Genomic DNA, 26,970 nt, shown 5'->3' on the forward strand with positions numbered 1-26,970 from the left:
TTATTTGTATGCTTCTTTCAATACTTTGTTGAACCTGTGTTCCATATACAAAATTTGGAAAGATCATATCCCTAATAATTTGGAAAATCTTTCATTATGAAACATCCCCCATCATTAACAATAGTGCTTCTTGCCTTCTAATATATAACTTTTTTCTACTGAATTGTGTTGCATGCTAGGATGATGAATTTTATATGTCAGCTTGGCTAGGCTATGATGCCCAGCTGCTTGTTTAAACACTAGTCTAGTTGCTGTTGTGATCCAGTTACATGTGATTTATTGAATTAGTAGGCTTTGTGTAAAATAGGTTATCTTTCATTACATGTGTGGACTTCAGTCAATACACTGAAGGCCTGAAGAGAAAAAAGAGAGTGTTCTGCCTGCAGACTCTATAAAAATATTTTGTGATAACTTTTGTAATCTTGACTTTTCTCGTCACTTCATCTACGAATTTTGTGATGCAAGTCCGCAAGAGTCTCTAGCCTGTTGCCTGACTAATTTTGGATTTGCTAGCCTCCCACAATCAGGTGAGCCAATTCCTTGAATTAACAAAAAAAAAAAAAAAGTTTTTTTTTTTTTCCATATATGTTTTTCTCCATATATATATATGTGTGTGTGTGAATGTGTGTGTGTTTAAATCCCTGGCATTCTCTACAGATAACTACTTGCCTTTTGAGAAACAGCTTTTGGGTCATTATTCGGATTTAGCAGAGACTGAACAGTGAACCATGAACCATCAAGTTCCCATGCAACCTGAGAGTTGTTTGACCCACAATGTCATGAAGTTGGTCATGCACAGTTGCACTACATTGTCAAATTAAAGTGGTAAAACTGAGATAGGGCTTGAGTAGGTCCTAAATATACAAGTAAGTTCATGATGAAATGGCCCAAATGCCCATGGTCCCCACTCCTGCTACATTACCTACCTTCTTTTTCCCGGCCTGCACATATGGACTCATGGGAGGTTTCCTATCATCAGCTGGCTGAGGAAGAGAAAAAACAGGCCTGGTTTACAAATGGTTCTGCGCAAAATGTAGTCACTACTCAAATGTGGACAGCTGTAGCACTGAAGCCCCTGTCTGGGGCCTCCCTGAAGGACAGTGGTGAAGAATTCCTCCCAGTGGGCAGAACTTCAAGTAGTGCTTCTGATTGTTCATTTTACTTGGAAGAAGAAATGGCGAGATGTGTGATTTTACACTGATCCAGAAGATGTGACCAATGGTTTGGCCGGATGTTCAGGGACTTAACAAGGATCATGACTGGAACATTGGTGACAGGGAGGTCTAGGGAAGAGGTATGTAGATAGAGCTCTAAATTAAAAAAAAAAAAATGAATATATTTGCATCCAATGTAACTGCTCATTGACAGGTGACCTCAGCAGAAGAGACTTTCTTTCTTTTTTTTTTTTTAATGTGCTTTAAGTGCAAGTTTACAAATCAAGTCAGTCTCTCATACAAACATGTATATACACCTTGCTGTGTATTCCTAGTTGCTCTCCCCCTAACGAGCAGCACACTCTTTCTCTCTACCCTGTATTCCCGGTGTCCATTCAGCCAGCTTCTGTCTCCCTGTGCCTTCTCATTTCCCCTCCAGACAGGAGCTGCCCACATAGTCTCATGTGTCTACTTGAGCCAAGAAACTCACTCTTCCAGTATCATTTTCTTACTCCGGTCCAATTCCTGTCTGAAGAGTTGACTTTGGGAATGCTTCCAGTCTTGAGAAAACAGAAGCTCTGGGGACCAAGAGCTCCAGGGTCCTTCTAGACTTAGTCAGACCATGAAGTCTAGTCTTTTTAAAAGAATTTGAGGTCTACGTGCCACTGCTTTCCTGCTCCATCAGGGATTCTCTGTTGTGTTCCCTGTCAGGACAGTCATCAGTTGTAGCCGGGGACTATCTAGTTCTTCTGGTCTCAGGATGATGTAGTCTCTGATGTATGTGGCCCTTTCTCTTTCCTGGGCTCATTAATTACCTTGTGTCTTTGGTGTTCTTCATTCTCCTTTGCTCCAGGTAGGTTGAGACCAATTGATGCATCTTAGATGGCCACTTGCTAGCGTTTAAGACCCCAGATGCCACTCACCATAGTGGGATGCAGAATGTTTTCTTAATAGATTTTTTAAGTCAATTGACCTAGATGTCCTCTGAAACCATAGTCTCCGGCTCCTGCCCCTGCTACTTGGGCCTTTGAAGCGTTGGGTTTATTCAGGAAACTTCTTTGCTATTGCTATAGTCCAGTTGTGCTGACCTCTCCTGTGTTGTGTATTGTCTTTCCCTGCAGCTAACATAGTTCTTGTCTACTATCTAATTAGTGAATACCCTTCTCCCTTCCTCCCTCTCCACACTTGTAAACATGAAACAATATTTTCTACTGTGTTTAAACTATTGCTTGAGTTCTTATAATAGTGGTCTCATACAATCTTTGTCCTTTTGCAACTGATTAATTTTACTCAGCATAAGGCCTTCGAAATTCTTCCATTATATGAAATGTTTCACAGCTTCATCCTTGTTCTTTATGATGTATAGTATTCATTGTGTGACTAAACCATAAATTATTTATCCATTCATCTGTTGATGGGCACCTTGGTTGCTTTCATCTTTTTGCTATTGTAAACAGTGCTGCAGTGAACATGGGTATGCATATATCTCTTTGTGTAAAGGCTCTTATTTCTGTAGGATATATTCCAAGGAGTGGGATTGCTGGATCCTATGGTAGTTCCATTGCTAGCTTTTTAAGGAAGTACCAAAGTGGTTTCCAAAGTGGTTGTACCGTTTTACATTCCCACCAGCAGTGTATAAGTGTTCCAATCTCTCCACAACCTCTTCATCATTTATTATTTTGTGTTTTTTGATTAATGACAGCCTTGTTGGAGTGAGATGGTATCTCATTATATTTGTGATTTGCATTTCTCTAATGGCTAATGATCGCAAGCATTTCCTCCTGTATCTGCAAGCTGCCTGAATGTCTTCTTTGGTGAAGCGCCAGTTTGTATCCTTTGCCCATTTTTTAGTCGGGTTATTTGTCTTTTTGTTTTGAGTGTTTGCAGTATCATGTAGATTTTAGAGATCAGATGCTGATCGGAAATTGTCATAGCTAAAAACTTTTTCCTAGTCTTTAGGTAACCTTTTTAGTCTTCTGGTGAAGTCTTTGGATTAGCATAGGTGTTTGCTTTTTAGAAGCTCCAAGTTGTCTAGTTTCTCTTTTGCTGTTTGTGCTCCTAGCGTTGTCTCTATTTTTTCTTCCATGAGCTTTATCGTTTTAGATTTTATATTTAGGTCTTTGATCCATTTTGAGTTAGTTTTTTTACGTGGTGTGAGGTATGGGTTTTGTTTTATTTTTTTACAGATGGATATCCAATTATGGCAGCACCATTTGTTAAAGAGACTGTCCTTTCCCCATTTAACTGACTTTGGACCTTTGTCAAATATCAGCTGCTCATATGTGGATGGATTTATGTCTGGATTCTCAATTCTTTTCCATTGGTCTATGTATCTGTTGTTGTACCAGTACCAGGCTGTTTTGACTATTGTGGCAGTATAATATGTTCTAAAATCAGGTAATGTGAGGCTTTCCACTTTGTTTTTCGTTTTCAGTAATACTTTACTTACCTGGGGTCTCTTTCCCTTCCATATGAAGTTGGTGATTTGTTTCTGTATGTCATTAAAAAATGTCATTGGAATTTGGATCAGAATTGCATTGTATCTATAGGTTGCTTTTAGCAAATAGACATTTTTACAATGTTGAGTCTTCATATCCATGAGCAAGGTATGTTTTTGCACTTATGTAGGTCTCTTTTGGTTTTATGTAGGTCTCTTTTGGTTTCTTGCTGTAGTGTCTTGTATTTTCTTTGTATAGGTCTTTTACATCTCTGATTAGATTTATTCCTAAGTATTTTATCTTCTTGGGGGCTACTGTAAATGGTATTGATTTGGTGATTTCCTCTTCGACGTCCTCTTTGTTGTAGAGGAATCCAACCGATTTTTGTATGTTTATCTTGTATCCTGATATTCTGGTGAACTCGTCTATTGGTTTCAGTAGTTTTCTTGAGGATTCTTTAGGGTATTCTGTGTATAAGATCATGTCATCTGGAAACAGAGATACTTCTTTTTCCTTACAAATTTGGATGCCCTTTATTTCTTTATCTAGCCTAATTGCTCTGGCTAGGACCTCCAGCACAATGTTGAATAAAAGTGGTGATAAAAGGGATCATTTTCTGGTTCCCGTTCTCAAGGGGAATGCTTTCAGACTCTTTCCATTAGTATGACCCTGGCTATTGGCTTTGTATAAATGCCCTTTATTATGTTGAGGAATTTTCCTTCTATTCCTATTTTGCTGATAGTATTTCTTTTAGTTTTGGTTTGTTTTTTATAAATTCTCTAAACTTCTGCTCATCTGGAAATGTCTTAATTTCACCTACATGTATGAGAGACAGTTTTGCCAGACATATAATTCTCAGCTGGCAATTTTTTTTCCTTCCATGCTTTATATATGTGATCCCATTGCCTTCTTGCCTTTATGGTTTCTGCCGAGTAGTCCGAGTTTATTCTTATTGACTCTCCTTTGTAGGTGACTTTTCGTTTATCCCTAGCTGCTCCTAAAATTCTTTATCTTTGGTTTTGTCAAGTTTGATTATAATAGGTCTTGGTGACTTTTTTTTTTTTTTAATTCTAACTTATGTGGCGTTCAATAAGCATCATGGCTAGATATCTTCTCATTTTTCATGTTATCAGGGAATATTCTGCCAACAAATCTAGAACAATTCTTTCTCTATTTTCTGATCTCCCTCCCTGTTCTTGTACTCTAGTCCCTTGTAGGTTATTTCTCTTGATAGAGTCCCATGGGATTCGTAGGGTTTCTTCATTTTTTTTTTTAATTCTTTTTTCTGATTTTTCTTTGAATATATTGGTGCCAAGTGATTTATCTTCTATCTCACTAATTCTGACTTCTGGTTCCTCAATTCTGCTCCTCTGACTATTCTTTGAGTTGTCTAATTCTGTAATTTTATTGTTAATCTTCTGAATTTCTGATTTCTGTCTGTATGGATTCTTGTAGCTTATTCAATCTTTCATTATGTTCTTGAATAATCTTTTTAATTTCCTTATCTGTTTTGTCTGTGCTCCTTGGCTTGTTCTGCATTTTGCCTGATCTCCTTCCTGATCTCTCAAAGAGTTCTGTGTGTTAATCTTTTGTATTATACCTCTGGTAATTCCAGGAATACCTCTTCATCCAGAAGATTCCTTGATTTTTTTTTTTTTTTTTGAGAGCTTCTGGAAGTGATCCTGGTCTGCTTCTTTATGTGATTTGATATTGACTGTTTTCTTTGAGCCATATACAAGTTATTGTATTAATTTATTTTATGTTTGCTTACTGTATCATAGCTTCTTGCTTTGTTTTGTTTTGATGTGTCCAAATAGGCTGCTTGAGTGAGCTGCCTTGATTATTTGTGCCTGCAAAGCTCTAATGTCTTGTCACCAGGTGACTAGAACTGTTACCAGGTATATAAGCCTCGGAGGCCATTCACTTTTCTTGTGTGGATTAAGCTCAGGTGTCCAGGTAGTTGGTCACCCAGTGTATGGTTCAAGCTCTGTCCTACAGTCTGAGAGGGGCAGGGGTGATTGGAGTAGACACAGGCATCTGGTTGCAGCAGGGGGTCACACTTTGAACAAGGCAGGGGTTGACAACCGTCCCCCGAGTGTCTGTGAGGAAACCAAGTCCCTATTCCCTAGAGTGCACAGGTGGATGGGTTCCGCAGGTGGAACGTGGGCACTCAAGACTTTTGGTTGTAAGGACTGGGAAGCCTCACTTATCCTTGGACCCTTGTCAATGAAGGCGAGGTGATGTGGGTGGAGCCACAAGTCCTTAGGCCGCTGATGTGTGTAGGTGAGGGCCCTGTTTAATAGGCAAAGCTGCATCAAATTTCAAAAACTTACCTCTCTACCACACAGCTGAAACAGTTGAAGTCAGATCTCAAGCACATATAGCATTGCAGTGTGCCAGTGAGGGACTAATCTCCTGAAATACCCCCACACAGGTCCATGCAGGGGTGAAAGGGATTCCAAGCCCACAGATTCTTTGTCCCTGGACAGGAGCTACTTCTGTCCTGAGCTCCCCAGTTTAGTGGAGCTGGCAGATTATCTTTTTCCCCTAGCTGTTAATTTATTCCTTCTCCAAGACCGGGAGAATGGCATAGCAGGACCTTTCTCAGGGCCAGGGAAATCGACAGCCACTGAAGCTGGCTTGGGGGCTGGGAGCATGGTAAAATAAATGCAAGTACTTAGCTTTTGCTGAGAGCACCTTTCTCTGGTTCTGGAGGTGTGAGTAGACTGTGCAGCTCACTGTCTCTCCCTGAGGACAATGCATCCCGAACACTACCACCAGCCCTGTTGCAGTCACTCCAGGGGATTGTGCTTGAGGGGCTAGGCCTAGCAACTCCTAGCAGCTTCAGAACTACCTCTCCCTTCCCCTGCGGCTCAGTCCGATTTTCTATCTTTGTGTTTGATGTTCAGGGCTCACAGTTTGTCATATATATAATCATTTCATTTGTTTTTTGGGGTCTTTGTTGGAAGAGGGGTCACTGGAAGCATTTGACTAGTCTGCCATCTTGCCCCTGCATCCTAGATTTTTTGTTTTTTTAGTTGCCTTAGGGAGTCACAGCTTCCTGTGAGGGTCAATATCTGTATGGCAACTTATCCAAATGTATTTTTTTCCTGAAAGAAACCCGTAATCATTTCTAAAGGAGCCCTGGTGGTACAATGGTTAAGCTCTTGAGTGTTAACTGGAAGGTCAGTGGTTCCAAACCATCACCTGCTCCAGGGGAGAAAAGACCTGGTGATCTGCTCTCAAAAAGATTAAATGATCTCCTCTCATAAAGATTACAGCCTAGGAAACCGTACAGGGCAGTTTGACTCTGTCATATAGGTCACTGTGAGTTGGAATTTCCTTGATGGCACACAAAACAATAACTTCTAAGTCATTTAACTTGTAAAAAATTTCAAATATGGTTTAAGTAACTCTCTGTAGGGAATTCTATTTCCTTTATGAGTAAATGTAAATACTTAAAAGTCTGTTTCCCTTATAATCGCACATGGAAATAATATTCTCCATAAATGTATATGTAAAAGAATGAATGATTTCCTTTTAAGAGTGTCTTCTGGAAAATACCTTCTTTTTTAAAAATCAATTTTATCTTTTTTTGGTGGCAATACACATACATCCATTCACAGTTTCTACATGCAGAGTTCAGTAGCATTGGTTACATACCTTCACATTGTGTCACGATTCTTACTCTCTCTACCCATATTGCTTCATCACCATTAATTTAAGCTCTCTGTCCCTTAAAGTTGTCATTTGTGCTTTAGATTGTTGTCAGGTTAAGCTCATATAGACAATTCTTTATAAGGGCACCATGCTCAAGGCAAACTGTTTTATTAATTAATTGGGCTAAACCATTGTTCAGTTTAACAATGGCTTCATGGGATACTTTTGGTTCAAGGTTTAAAGATTGTTTCTAGGCATTTGTTTCCAGCGTTCCCACAGTCTCAATGAATCCAGTTAGTAGTCTGGTTTCCATGTGAGTTTAAAGTTTTGTTCCATGGTTTTCCTCCTTTTGATCAGGATTCATCTGTTGGGTCCTTGATCAAAATATTCAATAATGGTAGCCAGGGACCATTCATTCCTTTTGGTCTCATGGTACTGGAGGTAGTATTTTATAGGGGCAATTAAATATGTGGTCCATTTCGTTCTCCGAGTCCTGGGTCTCCTTCTACTGGGGTTCCAGGTAAATAGAGACTAATTGTTTTATTGATCTTGGAGATTCTTTCCTATTTTAAGAACTTTTACCAATACCTTTCTATGTGGCAGACACAGTTAATATTTTAACTGAATTCAGTTATTTAACTCTTACAGCTCTCTTATGAGGGAAAGATTATCATAATTCCTGGAAGTGAAGAGGTCTTGAAGCACTTGCTAATGAAGATCAAAGACTACATCCTTCAGTATGGGTTACACCTCAACATAAAACCAAAATCCTCACAATAAGCAAAATCATGATAAATGGAGAAAATATTGAAGTTGTCAAGGATTTCATTTTACTTGAATCCACAATCAATGCCCATGGGAACAAGAGTGAAGAAATCAAAGGAAGCATTGCATTGGGCAAATCTGCTGCATAAGAACTCAAAAAAAGAAAGTGTTAAAAAGGAAAGGTGTCAGTTTAAGGACTAAGGAGTGCCTGACCCAAGCCATGGTGTTTTCAAATGCCTCATGTGCATGTGAAAATGGGACAATGAATAAGGCAGACCAAAGAATTGGTGCCTTTGAATTGCAGTGTTGGCGAAGAATGTCGAATTTACCATGCACTGCCAAAAGAACAAACAAAGCTATCTTGAAAGAAGTACAGGCAGAATGCTGCTCCTTAGAAGCGAGGATGGTGAGACTTCATCTCACGTGCTTTGAACATGCTATCAGAAGGAATCAGTCCCTAGAGAAAGACATCGTGCTTGGTAAAGGAGAGGGTCAGTGAAAAAGAGGACCCTCCTCAATGAGTTGGACTGCCACAGTGGCTGCAACAATGGGCTCAAACCTAACAGTGATCATGAGGTTGGACCAGGACCAATCAGTATTTCCTTCTGTTGTACACAGGGTTGCTATGAGTTGAAACCAACTTGACAGCCCCTAACAACAACAACAACATTTGCCATTTATATATTTCCTATAGTTAAGTGTCTATTCAAATATTTTGTTCATTTTTCATCAGGTTTCTGTCTTCCTTTATTTGTTGTAAAAGTTCTTCTATATGCTAACTATAAGTCCTTTGTGATATTTTGCTAATATTTTCTCCCAGGTTGTGGCTTTACTTTTCATTTTAACCATATCTTTTCTAAAGGAGAGTTGTTGATGTTTTCATTTAGATTTTGATTTAATCATTGTTTCTTTCAATGTTTTCACCTTCCTGCTATTAACAAAAAGCACTAGTTAGAATATTTATTGGTCTTACAGAGAAAACTAATATTGATAAAACCAGATGAGAATATCTTGCTTTCTTTTGATGATTCCTGAAGCAGCCAAAAGTAAACTATGCGATGCAGAGCTCAGGGGAGAATATTGTGGAGATTTGTTAAGCTGCCTCTATAGTGTCTCTATGAGTCGAAATCGACTCGGTGGCAGTGGGTTTGGTTTTTTTTTTTTTTTGGTTTATACCTTGAGTAAGAGCGGTAGTGGGAGAATAATGGTTTGAAGGAATATACTGTGTTATGAAGCAGAGAGAGATTCTATAGAAAGCAGGTTGAAATAAATCAAACAGATAGATTGCAAAAAAGATAAGAATTCAGAAGAGCCCCTAATGTAATGAAGGTCTTGTTTTGCAAAATTTCTTCCTTTCCCATATTTTTTTAGAGGAGATAAAGTGTTTACTTTTTGCTTAAGCTTGTTTTCAAAAGTATCGTATCTGTTCAGAAACTATTTTCTATAATTAATGAATAACTAAATAATGTAATGAGTGTTTATTTAATCGATCTCTTGCTAGGTTTATATTGAACTAATTTTATTTATATTGTCACAGTGGTTAAGGTTGGGCTCTGAACCAAAAAGTCAGCAGTTCAAATCCACTAGCTGCTCCTTGGGAACCCTTTGGGGCAGTTCTACTCTGTCCTACAGGGTCACTATGAGTCAGAATTGACTCAAGGGCAATGGGTATACCCTTCCTACAGAATACCAAAAACAACAACAACAACAACAAAACCCAAAACCATTGCTGTCAAGTCGATTCCTACTCCTAGCGACCCTATAATACAGAGTAGAACTGCTCCCTAGGGTTTCCAATGAGTGTCTGGGAGATTCCAACTGCCGACCTTTTGGTTAGCAGCTGTAGCTGTTAACCACTGCTGCACCAGGTTTCCTCCCAGTGAATATGTAGTTATAATTATTACACTGTTATATATTTTTTTAAATTTGTATAAAATTTTATTCATTCTTGTTAACTATGTCTTAAGAGATCTTTCTTTTTAAGAATTTCTTAAGATACAGTCAGCTAATGAAGAAAATTTAATGTACAACTTTTCATAACAGTGAAAAAGAAAAAATAGATTTGTGAAGGAGGATGGTTTTGTATCAGCAAATATTAAGTAGCAAAAGTTGCAGTTGCTCAGGATGACCTGTAAAACAATATTAATTACCTTCTGGTAATAATTTTATTGAATTAATGTTTGTGTACATTAACCAAACAAACAAACAAAAAAAACCCAGTGCCATTGAGTCAATTCTGACTTATAGCGACCCTATAGGACAGAATAGAACTGCCCCATAGAGTTTCCAAGGAGCGCCTGGCAGATTCGAACTGATGAACCTTTGGTTAGCAGCCGTAGCACTTAACCACTACGCCACCAAAGTTTCCATGCACATTAACAGGAATGGCCATAATATTGGCATATAAATATATATAATGATTATAAGGTACATAAAAGGTCAAGCTTTCACAACCTAATCCTATACAAGCTCGTGGTTGTGAGGATCTTTTTAACATGTTCTAGGCTTTCACATTGATAGTTGAGAGGCAAGCAACTTGACTGTATCATTGGACAAAATCTTCTTTCTCTAAAATTACTTATTCCGTGAAGACAAACATTTGAAGTAAAATGATCTATGTGAAATATTATTATCAACAGTAACCAAAAGTCTCTGTTTGAGGTAGGAGTTGAGTTAAATTTGCTTCACAATTTTCGAAGTGTGATAATTTCCTGTTAAAATCTTAAGTGAAACTTTGCTCAGCATGCGGTTTTTTTTTTTTTTTTTTTCCTTCTATTTTCAGATTCCTTTACATACTCAAAAGCAGTCTGAAAGAAGCAGATTTTTAAAATGCCTCTTTAGGATAACTAAAGGATAATTTGAATTCATTATCTTAGTATCTTTTGATATCCCAGTTATCACTGACTTTTGGTCATCACAGATATACAGCCTTCCCCTTAGAAGCACCACATGGCCATCAGGCTGGCATCAGGTAAGTGTAATTTTATTACATCTATTTTTACTTGAAATCATTTAGTGATCTATTTTAAATGTAGTAAAGTAGGCAAAATTTTTAGTATAAATACACAATTAATTCAAAGCGGGTAATTGAAACATCCATGCCCATAATTTTGAGACAATAACAAAGTTCACATGTGTTAGAAGATTCTTTATAAAAAATCCTTAATAATTAAACAAGTGCATAAAAATACAGTAAAGTTTATTCATGAATCTAGCTTGAAGTGAAATCATGAAATAAAAAATTTTGAAAATGAATCATTTATCTAGAATTTTCCTATGGTTTTAGGTCTTTAAAAAATATTATCTGCTCTTTAATTTTTTTTAATGTATAATGGTATTATCCATTGAACGATTTCAGGTAAATGACGTGACGAAGCACAATCTCTCATACACTTCTTGAATATGCTGAATAGGCAGAAATATTATGATAGGTAACATGTGTAAGATTTTTTCTTAAAAAAAAGTGACTTGTTTCTTGGGACAACTATTTCAATTATTTTGGGTGTTCTGGAGATATCACGAATTTGGCTGAGTTTCCATGTATATGGGTTTTTTCGTACACAATCACATACAACCCATTGGCTCCAACAGTCTTAAATCTTCCACAGTTTCTCCATTTCTATCTCTGTAGATTCTCCGTTGCCTCCATGGAGACTCACTGCTGAGATCCTGGGAATTATCTTTCTTAAACTAGTGTTCATAGTGATTATCGTAACAGTTCTCAATTTTCCTGGTAAGTAAGTCTAAGCGAAAATGAACAGAAGAAAACTGTTAATAGAATAAGAACCTGAAATCCTCTCTCCTCTTAATATTACAGCAAATTGTTCTCTTTTTTGTGTGGGTATTTATAATCTTAAACTTAGTAAATATAAAAAAGAAACCTGATAATGTGGAATTATTATGGAAGAAGTATTCTAAATTAATAAAAATTATCCATGATATTATGTAAGTATTCTGATTGCTTCCATGTAAGTGCTGAAAAAAAGAGCTGATATAATATTCTGAGGACTTTGTTTAACAGACGAATAAAATCATTATAAATGACAGATGAATAAAGAAAAGGTTAAGCCGTAATCTGGCATCTGATAGAAGAGCTGTTGTTTTGGTTGTTGCTGCTGCTTATATTAGGTTGTAAAGGCTTTTACTATTAGGTTTCCTTGGTTTAAAAAAAAAAATCTTAATATTTATCAATATTAGTATAGCCACTGAAGGAATTACTACAAATTCAAAAAAAAACTTCATCTTCATGGTTGTACAATTATAATCTTGCTGAGTTACTTTCATTCCTATAGCAACTTCAATCCAGGACCAAAAAAATTCTTCTCCAATAAGAACTGAGGGATAGGTAATGCCTCTAAAAGTTTTTCTTTTTTTGTGGTTTGAACATTTTCCATTTGTTTCTAGAAGTAAAAAGAGATTGTTAGGAAAATTACCTAGTAAAGGATGAAAGATGTATTTTCACAAATGATCAGTATCTAAAGTTGAAACCTTGTAATCAGTGAATAAAAAACCAAAACCAAACCCGTTGTCATTCAGTTGATTCCGACTCATAGCAACCCTAAAGGACAGCGTGGGGCTGGTCCATAGGGCTTCTAAGGAGTGCCTGGTGGATTCTAACTGTCGACCTTTTGTTTAGCAGCCAAACTTTTACCCACTATGCCACCAGGGTTTCCAATCAGTGACTAGAAGTATTAGTGATTAGTGGTATAAAATATTTTTTTAAACAACAGATCTCCTTTTTTCTTAGTGGCTTAAATCTGAAGATGCTATGATATGCTACACTGCTGTATCTTTCTAATTAAATGATGTTGTTATCTTTTTTTTTTTTGGAATTTTTTAAGCATTTGAAAATTCACATATACGTACCAGTAGTGGAATAAGAGTTAGATAAATTTTTTTTCTTACTTTTCACTTGTGTGTGTTTGAGTGTCTCTGCATACATATGCAAGTGTGTTCAAGATGTGGTTTACCTACAGCAATTGTTATCTCTCAGAAATTCTATCAGAAAATGAAGAAGGGCATATACATAAGGTAGGAATTGGAAAAGCAGTGCTACAACACAAAAATAAGACAAAATAATATAGAAGATGTTATGGATGGAACTGTGTCTTCCAAAAATATGTGTCATAAATCCTAACGTCTATGCCTGTGGTCATAATCCCATTTAGGAATGGGTTGTTTATGTTCACGAGACATGATTAGTGTAAGGTGTATCATGAGTCAGTCTCTTTTGAGATATAAAAGAAATTAAACAAACAAGTAGAGAAGCGGAGATGGGAAAAGAAAGAAACCAAGCCACAGGAAGATCGCCCAGGAGCAGAAGATCAAGAGAGAAGGACCTTCTGCAGAGTTGCCAGAGAAACCATTCCCCTAGAGCCAGCACCCTGAATTTGGGCTTCTAGATCGACTCGAGGGCACTGGGTTTTTACTGGGTTAGACCTGTAAGAAGGAGCCCTGGTGGTATAGTGTTTAGGAGCTTCCCAGCTAACCAAAACGTTGGCAGTTCAAATCCATCAGCCACTCTATGGAAACCCTATGGGACAGTTTTACTCTGTCTTCTAGGGTTGCATGATTCGGAACCGACCAGACCGTACCTAACAACTGTGAGAAAATAATTTTCTGTTTGTTAAATCCACACACTTGCGGTATTTCCATTATAGCAGCACTAGAAAACAAAGACACGAGGTATAGGTCAATTCGACTTCATTAAAATTTTTAAAACTTCACTGAAATGGAAGGAAAAGTCAAATGTATCAGCCAAGTCAAAGATGAATTCTACTTGAGAGAAAACATTTAAACGGTTATAATAACAAAACATGAATATGCAGAATATTGAAATAAAACATTCCAATCAATAAGAAAAAGAGAAAATAAATAATAATCCGTAGTGTGAGGGTGGGGAGATGGTTATAAATGAACAAAACTAATAAATGCTAAAATGCAAAATATAATAGGTGAAAAGATGCTCACATTCACTGGCAATTAGGAAATACTTTTATTATATAATGGCATCCCATTTCCAGTCTAATAGGTTGATATAGATTTTTGAAAATCTGAGAATTTAATAATGTTAGCATAGAAATAGATTAAAAATAGATTCATGTACTGTTGGTAAAATTTTAAAATAAGAGTAAAATCAAACTTTAGCCTTCTTTACAAATTATCACTATGTACCTTAAGGAGATTCTTGTTGAGATCCAAAAGAAAGCATGTAGGAGTATGTTTGTTATAGCATTCTTTGACATAGAAAAAAAAAAAAAAAACTATAAATATAAGTCCATGGGTAATTTCTTATAAATGTAAACATTACTGATCTACCTTCCTTAGCATGTACAATTCCTTAGCATGTACTGATCTACCTTCCTTAGCATGTACAATTCCTGCAAAATTTCTTGAGGGAGAAAGATATTTATATCCCTCAAAAATTAATAAAAATGTAAAATAATATCTTTATACATCTATATGCACATATCTGTGTGTGTTTACACTATATATGTATAAACAACATAAATATATTATGGTATGTAAATATATAAATTACTGTACAGAGTATTTATATATTTATATGCAATCCTTCAAAATTATACTCTCAGGGTTGAATTTTTTCTTAAGTTCTTTCAGCTTGAGAAATCCCAAGTGTGTTCTTCCCTTCGGTTTTCTCACTGCAGGTCTTTGCACATTTCATTATAATACTTAACTTTGTCTTCTCGGGGCCCCACTTTGAAATCTTCTGTTCAGCTCTTTTACTTCATTATTTCTTCCACTTGCTTTAGCTAATCTAAGTTCAAGGGTAAGTTTCAGAGTCTCTTCTGACATCCATCTTTGTCTTTTTCTTCTTTCCTGTCTTTTTAATGACTTTTTGCTTTCTTTGGAGGCCTACTGGTACAGTGGTTAATAGCTCAGCTGGTAACCAAGCAGTCAGCAATTTGAATCCACCAGCTGCTCCTTGGAGAAACTATGGGGCAGTTCTACTCTATTAAAGTTTGCTATGAGCTGGAATTGACTGAACAGCAACGAATTTGTTTTTTTTTCTGCTTTCATCATGTATGACATCTTTTTGTCATCCCACGGCTTGTCTGGTCTTCAGTCATTAGTGTTCAATGTATTATATCTATTCTTGGCATGATCTCCAAATTCAGGTGAGATATACTCAAGATCATATTTTGGTTCTTGTGGACTTATTTTAATTTTCTTCATTTTTAACTTAAACTTGCATAGGAATCATTGAGTGTCTTCACTGTCAGCCCCTGGCCTTGTTCTGACTGATGATATTGAGCTTTTCTGTGGCCTTCCTCCACAGATGTAGTTAATTTGATGCTTGTGCTTTCCATCCAGTGAGGTCCATACATATAGTCACTATTTATGTTGTTGAAAAAGATATTGGCAATGAAGAAGTTGTTGGTCTTGCAAAATTCTATCATGCAATTTCCAGAGTCATTTCTGTTACCAAGACCATATGTACCAAGTACAGATCCTTCTTCTTTGTTTCCAACTTTGGCATTCCATTCACCAGTAATTATCAATGTATCTTGAATGCATATTTGATCAATTTCAGACTGCAGAAATTCGTATCTTCAGTTTCCACATCTTTGATATTAGTGGTTTGTGGGAAAATTTGAGTAATAGCCTTATTAACTGATCCTCTTTGTAGGCATACGGATAATTTATTGCACTTCAGGATAGATATCAAAATGTTCTTTTTGAGGATGAATGCAACGCCTCTTCAATTTGTACATTCCCAGAAGAGTAGACCGTGATTGTCTGATTCAAAATGGCTAATACCAGTCCATTTCAGATCACTTGTGCCTAGGATATTGATCTTTATGCATTCCATTTCATTTTTTACAACTTTCAATTTTCCTAGATTCATACTTTGTACATTCCATTTTCCAATTATTAATGGAAATTTTGCAGCTGTTTCTTCTCATTTTGAGTCTTGTCATAACACCAGATGAAGGTCCTGAAAGCTTGACTCCATCCATGTCATTAAGGTCAATTCTACTTTGAGGCGGCAGCTCTTCCCCAGTCGTATTTAGAATGTCTTCCAACCTGAGGGGCTTATCTTCTGGCAGTATATCAGACAGCGTTCCACTGCTATCCACAGGTTTGCATGGGCCAATTTCTTCAGAAGTAGACCACCAGGTGCTTCTTCCTAACCTTAGTCTGGAAGTTCAGCTGAAACCTGTTGACCATGGATGACCCCACCTGTATTTGAAATACACGTAACATAGCTTCCAGCATCACGGCAACACACAAGCCACCACAGTAGGACAAAATGACAGATGGGTTGTGCATCTGTATAAGAATTACTATAAATTTGTTATTCTTCTCGGATAATCCAAAAAGATATGATTTTTTAAAGTTCTGGTATTAATATAGGTTATATTTTGTCTCTACACTGGGGTATGCAAAAATGATAATAGATTTTCATTAATTATAAAACTGAGCAATGAATTGTCATAAATAAAGATTGCATAAAGGCAGTCCTTCTTGTTTAACAATAAGATGAAATACTCTTTTAAGAGCAATAGACCATTATATACTCATTGCAATAAAATACGGGAAGTATTTGTACATTTACAGGGTGTGTATAGGATGTTTGTTGTTTGTTGGCCTTATATGTGTACATATATGTTTGTTGGCCTTATAGGTGTACATAAATTAGGGACTTTGAGGCTAACTTTCTTTGTATACATATATGAGTTTGTGTGTGTTTTTTTAAATGTATCACTCTGTGAAGGTGCATATCTTGGTTATGTACATATATATATGTACCTTCACAAATATGTCCATTAATTTTCATTTTTAAATCAAATTGTTTTTGGATAATGACTCCTAATCTTTCTTAGGATATCACTGTGGTCCTTGTCCAAAGGTCTGCTTTATGTATTCCAACAATTGTTATTACATTAGTATTGAAAGAAAAATATGGGATGAGAGCTGGGTGGACGGTGCTTCTAAGAAATCTAATCTATTTTACATAGATTATGAAGACATGGTAAGATTTTTAAATTATTTCAACATTTCCTCAAAAGCTTATTTCAATCAATATTATGTTTGTAGTATTCATGCATATTTTAACACATAGTTGTAGTTTATTTTCAAGACTTAGATTTTACGATATTTTATTTATATATTATGCTATTAATGCACATTTGCTTATTTTCAGTATTTACTTCTCATGAAAAACAATACTTCTATAAATGCTTTTCTCCTAAAATAAATTTTATTATACGTAAATAACTACCTGTATAGCTGCAAAGACTGATCAGAAAGTGAATAAAACCCATTGCTGTTGAGTCAATTCTGACTAATTATGACCCCAGAACTGCCCCATATGTTTTCTAAGACTGTTAATCTTTGTGGAAGCAGACGGCCACATCTTTCTCCCACAAAGTGCACTGGTAGATTCTACCAGCCAACCTTTTTATTAGAAGCGCCCACTTGACCACTGTGCCACCATGTCTCCTAGTTTTCCTGTTCTCTTTCTATTTGTTCAAGTTGTATAAAAATATTCTGATTTTGCCCCTTTTTTCTTTTTTGTTGTCTGCATCTATTGCTATTAATTGACCTCTGAGGACTGCCTTTGCTGTGTCCTAAAGATTTCGATATGATGTGTTTTCTTTCTCTTTTGATTCTAGGAATTTTTTGAGTCCATCTCTGATTTCTTCTATTGGTTTTTAAGCAGGATGTTATTCAGTTTCCATGTAATTGATTTTTTTTTCTTATTCTTTGTTTTTTTTTAATTTCTACTTTAATAGCATTGTTGTCAGAAAAGATACTTTGTATTCTCTCAATGTTTTGGATTTTGTTGAGGGTTGCTCTGTGGCCTGTGATGTGGTGTATTCTGGAGAATGTTTCATGGGTGTTGGAAAAGAATGTGCACTTTGCAGCTGTTGGGTGGAGTGTTCTATGTATGTCTATGAGGTCCAGTTGGCTGATTGTGCCCTTTAGCTCTTCTGTATCTTTGTTGAGTTTCTTTCTAGATGTTCTGTCCTTTACCGAGAGTGGTGTGTTGAAGTCTCCAACTATTATGGTGGAACTATCAATTTCTCTTTTCAGTGCTATTAGAGTTTATTTTATGTAATTTGGAGTCCTGTCATTGGGTATGTAGATGTTTTTGTGGTTAAGCCTTTATGGTTAAGTCCCTTTAATCATTGTATTGTGCCTTTTAGGGTGGATTTTGTTTTAATGTCTATTTTAACTGAGATTAGTGTTGCCAATCCTGCTCTTTTATGGTAGTTATTTGCTTGATATATATTTTTCCATCCTTTTATTTTTAATAAATTTACATCTCTGTTCCTAAGGTGTGTCTCTTATAGACAGCATATCGGTAGATCCTGTTTTATAATCCATTCTGTCACTCTCTCCCTTTATGTGTGCTTTTAGGGCATTCACATTCAGTGTAATTACTGATAGATGTGAGTTTATTGCTGTCATTTTGTAGTGCTTTTTTTGTGATGCCTACGTTTTCTTTGTTCCCATTACTCTCCTGTGCCGAATTCCTTTTGTTTGTGGATTTCTTTTGTTTTTGTAGATTTTGTCTTTATTGAGACTTTATATTTTTCTTCACGTGATAAGTAGGTTTGTTAACTTTCTTTGTGTTTACCTTGAAATTTACCCTTATCTTCCTAGGTTTGAACCTGTCTATTATTACTTGGTTGCCCCTTGCCTTCCTCTCTATACCTACACCGTTTATGCCCTCTTTTACTGTTCTGACATTGTTGTTATTTACAGATTAACCTCTCTGGTTTCCTGTTGTAATTCTTTTCCTAGGTTGGTATCTGGCTGGTACTAGCTTGCATCCTAGATTCAGGCTGTGATCTGATGTTGTTTGCTCTCAGACTGAAGGACATCTTTTAATAATTCTTGTAAGCTTGGCTTGGTTTTTACAGATTCCCTTAATATATGTTCATCTGGAAATGTCCTAATTTCACCATCATATTTAAATGAGAGTTTTACAATATATATTATTCTTGGATGGCAATTTTTTTCTTTCAAGGTTTTATATATGTCATCCCATTGCATTCTTGCCTGCATGTTTTCTGTTGAATAATCAGAGCTTAGTCTTCTTGTTTCTCCTCTGTATGTGACTTTTTGTTTTTCTCATGCTGCTCTTAGGAATTTTTCTTTGTTTGGTTTTAGCTAGTGTCTTAGTCATCTAGTGCTGGTATAATAGAAATACTAGAACTGAATAGCTTCAACAAAGAAATTCATTCTCTCACAGTCTAGTAGGCTGTAAATCCAAATTCAGGCTGACATCTCCAGAGGAAGGCTTTCTGTCTGTGTCAGCTCTGGAGGAAAGTCCTTGTCATCAGTCTCCCCTTGGTCTGGGAACATCTCAGGAATGTCAGGTCCAAAGGATGCACTCTGCTCTTAGCACTGCTTTCTTGGTGGTATGTGATTTCTGTGTCTGTCTGCTCACTTCTCTCTTTAATATCTCAAAAAAGATTGGCTTAAGACACTATCTAACCTTCTAAATCTCATCAATATGACTGCCACTAATCCATCTTATTATATCATAGTGATAGGATTTACAACACAGAGGGAAATCACATCAGAAGGTAAACTGGTAGACAATCATAGAGTCAAATGAGGGAATCATGACCTAGCCAATTTGACAGATATTTTTTGGGGGCACAATTCAATCCATGACAGTGAGTGTGATTATGATATGCCTTCATCATTTTCTTTTCAGGTCTGTCCTATATGCAGTTCTTTGAGCTTCTTGGATGGTCAGCTTTTCATCTTCCAATATATTAAGGAAGTTTTCTGTAATTAATTTTTCAGTGATCCTCTCTCTTTTCTGTTTTCTTCCCCTGTTCTGGAATTCCAATCACTTGAAAAATTTTTGCTTTTGATTGTATCCCACATAATTCTCAGGTTTTCTACATTTTTCTTTGTTCTTTTTACTGATTTTTTCTCAAACAGAGCCGTATCCAATTGTATGTTTTCAATTCCACTGTTCCTGTCTTCCACCATTTCAATCCTGCACCACTTCTATGACACTTTCCAGTTCTGAAATCTTGTTGTTTATCTTTTGAATCTCTAATTGTTGTTTTTCTGTGATTTTTAGTTGTGATTTTATTTTGGCAATTTGTTCCTGCATCATTTTCCTAAATCCTCCTTTTATTTTTGTCTGTATTTTCCATGAATCTGCCTGCTTTTTCCATCAATTTGTCTTTTTTTCTCATTTTTTCTGCTTTTTGCTTCAACTCCAGGATAGCTCTGAATATTAGAGATTTGGATTCCCTGTCAGGTAGTTCTAGTGCCTTTTCTTGTACTGGAAAATCATCTGCTGCTTTATTTTGGGCACCTACTGGAACCAACCTGTCCTGTTGTTTTAAATATATTTTGATATTGTCTGTTCTCATAGAAACATTCAGTAGTTATTTTCTTCACTTTTTGATTGTAGATCAGTTTGTTTCATCCTGCTCTTTTGTTTTATTTGGTTATGTCTGAGCAGGCAAGGTGTGTGATCCTTGATGTTTACTTGCCTGGTCATGATACTTTTCATCTCCTGTCCAATGGGTAGGGCCAGTCATTCAGCTATGGTGCAGCAGGGTGGGTCCAGCTGAAGGAGAAGGGCTAAGATGGCTTGTTTGTGGCTGACAGGGTCTGTTTGGAATCAGTGCTGGCCAGACTCTGGTATGCTGTTTGTGTGTTGCTCAGGGGCATGATGTTCAATACATATTGCAGATAGGCAGGAAAGAGGGAAGAGGTTGCGATGTGTGGAGCTAATATAGGTCTGGAAAAGGGAGAGAGAGGAGAGAGAAACAGGACCCAAAAACAAACAAGAGTGCTAAGTGAGCTTGCCGATGGAGTGGAGAGATGAGAAACTGATTCATCAAGAAAAACAAAAAGAAAAAAAGGGGGGGGGGAGAAAAAATAACTAGATAAAAATTTGGAAGAGAAAAGTCCCCAGGGGTCCCACCAGTGTGGTTTTAAAAACTGGAAGCAGCTCCCAAGCTGAGCAATATAGCTGAGGAGGTATAGATGTCACAGAGCACCAGGTATTTAGGAGACAGGAAAAGAAGGTAGGTATAGAGAGACAACAACTGGGAAATGAAGAAAGAGAGAAAGGTAGAAAGAGGAAATAAAAGAAAAATAATGAAAAAAAAAATGTCCCCAGGGATCCCGCTTACCCAGCTGTGCAGATTGGGGGAGTGGCTTCTAAGCCATGCAGTGCAGCTGGGCTAGAAGGGGCTTCTACACCATGAAAAGAAAACAAACAAACAGAATAGAGCAAAAACAAAAAGGAGAGAAAAAACAAAACAAAAAAAACCTAGGATCCCACCAGCATGGTGTTGCGGGCTGGGAAGTGAGTGGCACTTCTCAGCCTTTCAAGAAGAAGCAAAGTTGGCACACAGAGCCAAGTGTTTTTGAGAAAGGAGGAGGATGTGGTGGGAGGCATTAAAGGAACCAAAGAAATGGAAAAAAGCAACATCAGAAATAGACAAATGGCATTCTGGGAGCCATACAGTATGGGCGGGGTGAACCCAAGTGGCCAGGGATTGAAGTAGTTGCCTCCAGGCCAGGGACTGTGGCTGGCAGAAAGCAGAAGAGGTCGGAAGGGATAGAAAGGTGGGGTTAAGAAAATGTATATCGTGGCTACAGGGTGCTGCTTTCCCTTAGTCTCTGTCCACTGATCTAGGATGTGGGTGGGGCAAATCGAAGTGACACTGACACTGTACTTCCCTGCCAGCTGAGCCAATGCTGCCAGCTAGGAAACATGGAAGTAGAGCAGCTGGGAGAGGATTGAGGTGGGAAGGCATGTATTGCTGGTTATCGGATGCTCTGTCTCTTGCTGGCAGCTCCATGAAGCTGCTTTCTCGTGCTCCTGTCTGCTGATCTCTGACAGGAGTCCAAGATGGTGAATCCTTGCTGCATTAGCTGGTAAGGGACCTCTGAACATATCTCTCTTCACTTGCCTTCTCTGTCAGTTTCTTATTCCATTTGGTGCATGGCTGAGCTCTTTATCCCTTCGTTTCACACTTCAGATTCAAGGACTGATGTTTGTCTCTGTTTGCTTAGTTTTTCTGGTCTTTGGAGTGGACAGAAGTCATGGTGCTTCTGTCTATGGCTACATGTTGGCCGAGAAGTCCTCAAAGATACATGCATTTTAAGGAAAGTTAATAACATTTATTGCATGTTATATATGTACCTGCCACCCAACTGTCAATTTGTCACATTGTGGTGGCCTGTTTGTTGCTATAATGCTGGAAGCTATGTCACTCATATTTCAAATACCAACAGGGTCACCCATGGTGGACAGTTTTCAGTGGAACTTCCAGAATAAGACAGATTATGAAGAAAGGTCTGATGATCTATTTATGAAAATTAGCCAATACGAAACTTATGGATCACTTCAGAATACTGTCCAACTAGCTTGCTTTGGACAAATCATCAGGTGGGATCCATTGCTAAAGGAGAATGTGTTTGGTGAAGCAGAGGCCTAGTAAGGACAAGGGAGACCTCAGTAAGATGGATTGGTATAGTGGCCACAACAATGAACTCAAACATGCCGGTAACCCTGAAAATAATGCATGATTGGGGAAAGTTTTGTTCTATACATAAGATTGCCATGAGTCTCATCCTTAAAATCATTGTTATGCTTGAGCTCATTGTTGCAGCCACTGTGTCAATCCACCTCATTGAGGGTCTTCCTCTTTTCCACTGACCTTTTACTCTGCCAAGCATGATGTCTTTCTCCAGGGACTGATTCCTCCTGACAACATGTCCAAAGTATGTAAGATGCAGTCTTGCCATCCTTGCTTCTAAGGAGCATTCTGATTGTACTTCTAAGACAGATTTGCTCATTCTTTTGGCAGTCCATGGGATATTCAATATTCTTTGCCAACACCACATTTCAAAGCCGTCAATTCTTCTTCAGTCTTCCGTATTCATTGTCCAGCTTTCACATGCATATGATGTGAGTGAAAATACCATGGCTTGGGTCAGGCACACCTTAGTCTTCAAGGTGACATCTTTGCTCTTCAACACTTTGAAGAGCTCCTTTGCAGCAGATTTACCCAACCAATGTGTCTTTTGATTTCTTGACTGCTGCTTCCATGGCTGTTGATTGTGGATCCAAGTAAAATGAAACCCTTGACAATTTCAATCTTTTCTCCGTTTATCGTAATGTTGCTCATTGGGCCACTTGTGAGGATTTTTGTTTATGTTGAGGTGCAATCCAAATTGAAGGCAGTGGTCTTTGATCTTCATTAGTAAGTGCTTCAAGTCCTCTTCACTTTCAGCAAGCAAGGTTGTGTCATCCGCATTATGCAGGTTGTTAAAGAGCCTTCCTCCAATCCTGATGCCCCTTTCTTCTTCAGATAGTCCACCTTCTCAGATTATTTGCTCAACATACAGATTGAATAGGTATGGTGAAAGAATACAACCCTGACACACACCTTTCCTGACTTTAAACCAATCAGTACCCCCTTGTTCTGTCCAAACAACTGCTTCTTGGTCTATGTAAAGGTTGATGATGCGCACAATTAGGTGTTCTGGAATTCCCTTTCTTTCCAATGTTATGCATAATTTGTGATGATCCACACAGTCAAATGCCTTTGCAGAGTCAATAAAACACAAGTAAACATCCTTCTGATATTCTCTGCTTTCAGGCAGCATCCATCTAACATCAGCAATGATATCCTTGGTTCCACGTCCTCTTCTGAAACCAGCCTGAAATTCTTTCAGTTCCTTGTCAATAAACTGCTTCAGCCGTTTTTGAAAGATCTTCATCAAAATTTTGCTTGTTTGTGATATTAATGATATTGTTCTATAATTTCCAAATTCTGTTGGATCACCTTTCTTGGGAATAGGCATAAATATGGATCTCTTCCAGTCAGTTGGCCAGGAAGATGTGTTCCATATTTCTTGGTGTAGACGAGTGAGCACCTCCAGTGCTGCATCTGTTTGTTGAAACAACTCAATTGATATTCCATCAGTTCCTGGAGCCATGTTTTTTGCCAATGCCTTCAGAGCAGCTAAGACTTCTAACTTCAGCACTATTATTTCCTGATCATATGCCGCCTCTTCAAATGGTTGCACATTGACTAATTCTTTTTGGTATAATGACTCTGTGTATTCCTTCCATCTTCTTTTGATGCTTCCTGCATCATTTGATATTTTCCCCATGGGATCCTTCACTATTGCAACTCGAGGCTTGAATTGTTTCTTCAGTTCTTTCAGCTTGAGAAACACGGAGCATGTTCTTCCCTTTGGTTTTCCATCTCCAGCTCTTTGCAGATGTTGTTATAATACTTTTCTTTGAACTTTTCAAGATCTATCCTGAAGTACAATGCTGTCAGTGATAGGATAATATCCATCCACCTACAAGGAAGAGCAGTTAATACTACTATTATTCAATTTACGCAGGAACCACTAAGGCCAAAGATGAAGAAATAGAAGACTTTTATTAGCTGCTGCAATCTGAAATTGACTGAATATGCAATTAAGATGCATTGATAATTACTGGCGATTGGAATGGAAAACTTGGAAAAAAGGAGAATGATCAGTAGTTGGAAAATATGGCCTTGGTGATAGAAACAATGGCAGACATTGAATGATAGAATTTTGCAAGACCAACTACTTCTTCATTGCAAATGCCTTCTTTCACCAACATAAACGGTGACTATACACATGGACCTCTCCAGATGGAACACACAGAAATCAAATTGAGTACATCTGTGGAAAGAGACTATGGAGAAGCTCGATATCATCAGTCAGAACAAGGCCAGGGGCCGACTGCAGAACAGACCATCAATTGCTCATATGCAAGTGCAAGCTGAAACTGAAGAAAATCAGAGCATGCCCACGAGAGCCAAAATATGACCTTGAGTACATACCACTTGAATTTAGAGACCATCTTAAGAATAGATTTGTCCCATTGAACACTAGTGACCAAGGACCAGAGAAGTTGTGGAATGACATCAAGCACATCATACATGAAGAAAGCAAGAGATCATTGAAAAGACAGGAAAGAAAGAAAAGAGCAAGATGAATGTCAGAGGAGACTCTGAAATTTGCTCTTGAATGCTGAGCAGCTAAAGCAAAAGGAAGAATTGATGAAGTAAAAGAACTGAACAGAAGATTTCAAAGGGCCTCTCGAGAAGATAAAGTAAAGTAGTATAAAGACATGTTCAAAGAGCTGGAGATGGAAAACCTTAAATCATACAGAATGTTAATGAAGACAATTACAAAGTCATACTTTTGCCTAATATGATACAACTAATATGTATACAACTGAAAACACACTAGTCATATTTACATTTTATATTTTATAAATGAGGAAACAAATTATTTGGCTCATTTATATTAGGAAGGTATACTCAGCAACTACACTCCCTATTTCTGCAATCGGTTCACGTGGTCGTAAATGGTATTTAGAACTACCTTCTACCACCAGCCATTTTGTATTCCCTTTATCCTCAACAAACACCTCAGTTGGTCATGATTCTTTTAGGGTGACCCAAACCTTCACTCCTGAAGGGTCTGGGCCATTAGTGCTCATGTTGGTTTCCACTGACTTTAATCACAGGTCATTGAAGCACTAAGAGATTGACTGTATTTCAGACACATTCATCTTTACCTCCTTTTTGTAGTATCAATCAAGTTCTACTTGGTAACCAGAATCAATCACACCTGCCAATACAGTAACTCCCTTCTTTGCCTGTTAATCCAGAGGCATGAGGAGCCCAAAGTGGCCGGGTGGCATTCTTAATTTCCAGTTCAATGGAAGCAGTGGTGTGTCTTCTGATGGGAACGTTTCTGCTTTTGTAACTAATACCACTAGACCCAGGGAGCATAGGGTCACAGGGAGAGAAGCAAAAATTTTACGTGTGCGTCACTAGGGGTAATAGTGAGTGGTGCCACTCCCATTTTCATCCCTTGATTCCTCGACCCATGAATCCTGGCTATGGGAGACCCAGCACCATATATAGTACACTGATTTAGAGCTTATACAGCTTCCTGGAGAACATTTTCCCAACCTTGTTAAGGTATTGCCACCTAGCTGGAACTGTAATTGTATCTTTAGAAGGCCATTCCATCTTTCTTTCAAGCCAGCTGCTTCAGGATGATGGGGAACATGGCAAGACCAGTGAATTCCATGTGCATGGGCCCATTGCTGCACTTCATTTGCTGTGAAGTGAGTCTCTTGATCTAAGGCAATTCTGTGTGGGATACCATGATGGTGGATAAGGCATTCTGTGTGCCCACAGAAGTATTGCATGCTGGGAAGGCAAATTCACATCCATAGCAAGTGTCTATTCCAGTTACAACAAAATGCTGCCCTTTCCATGATGGAAGCAGTCCAGTGTAAGCAAACTGCCAACAGGTTGCTGGCTAATCACCTCAGTGAATAGTGCCATAATAAGGACTTAGTGTTGGTCTCTGCTGCTGGCAGATTGGGCAGTCAGCCGTGGCTATAACCAAGTTGGCCTTGATAGGTGGAAGCTCATGTTGCTAAGCCCATGCATAAGCTCCATCCTTGCCACCATGGCCACTTAGTTCATGAGCTAAATTAGGCAATGATAGGAGTGGCTGGAGAAAGAGGCTGACTAGTATCCATACAACATATTATCCTATTCATGGTATTGTTAAAATTCTCTACTGCTGAGGCCACCGTTGGTGATCATTCACATTGGACACAAATATATTCATGTTTTCTCCATAATCAGGGAAGAGATAGATCCACTTACCTCTCCCCCAGACCTCCCCTACCAGTTTTCTGACTTGCTATGTTGAAAGAAAGATCACCAAGGACAAAATTTTTCTCAAAATATACAACAGATCTACATATAATTCTAATTATATAAACCTTTTAGAAGAAAATATAGAATTAAATCTTTGTGACTATGTTGGGAACTGGTTTCTTAGATATTACATAAGAAGCTTAAATGCTAAAAGAAAAAATAAATTGAATTTCATCAAAATTATTGCTTTAT

At 37.6% G+C, this 26,970-nt stretch overlaps 1 protein-coding gene across 4 annotated transcripts in view; it reads left to right on the top strand.

The window, feature by feature from the left end:
• The first annotated feature begins 9,174 nt into the window (after window positions 1-9,174).
• The window catches only part of LOC100653615 (NKG2-C type II integral membrane protein-like), a 75,829-nt gene continuing 58,033 nt past the window's right edge, over window positions 9,175-26,970 (top strand). For 3 of the 4 annotated variants that reach the window (XR_010321898.1, XM_064284571.1, XM_064284572.1), the window contains exons 1-2: window positions 10,105-10,988; window positions 11,649-11,750. Coding sequence is in view for 3 of the 4 variants with exons in the window: in XM_064284571.1 (XP_064140641.1) it covers window positions 10,967-10,988; window positions 11,649-11,750 (124 nt within the window). In the remaining variant the exon portion in view is untranslated. Of the gene's footprint in view, window positions 10,989-11,648; window positions 11,751-26,970 lie in introns of all 4 variants that reach the window. The other variant, XM_064284574.1, reaches the window with a different exon arrangement.

Source organism: Loxodonta africana, chromosome 4 (assembly GCF_030014295.1).
Source record: "Loxodonta africana isolate mLoxAfr1 chromosome 4, mLoxAfr1.hap2, whole genome shotgun sequence".
In the NCBI taxonomy this organism is placed as follows: Eukaryota; Metazoa; Chordata; class Mammalia; order Proboscidea; family Elephantidae; genus Loxodonta; species Loxodonta africana.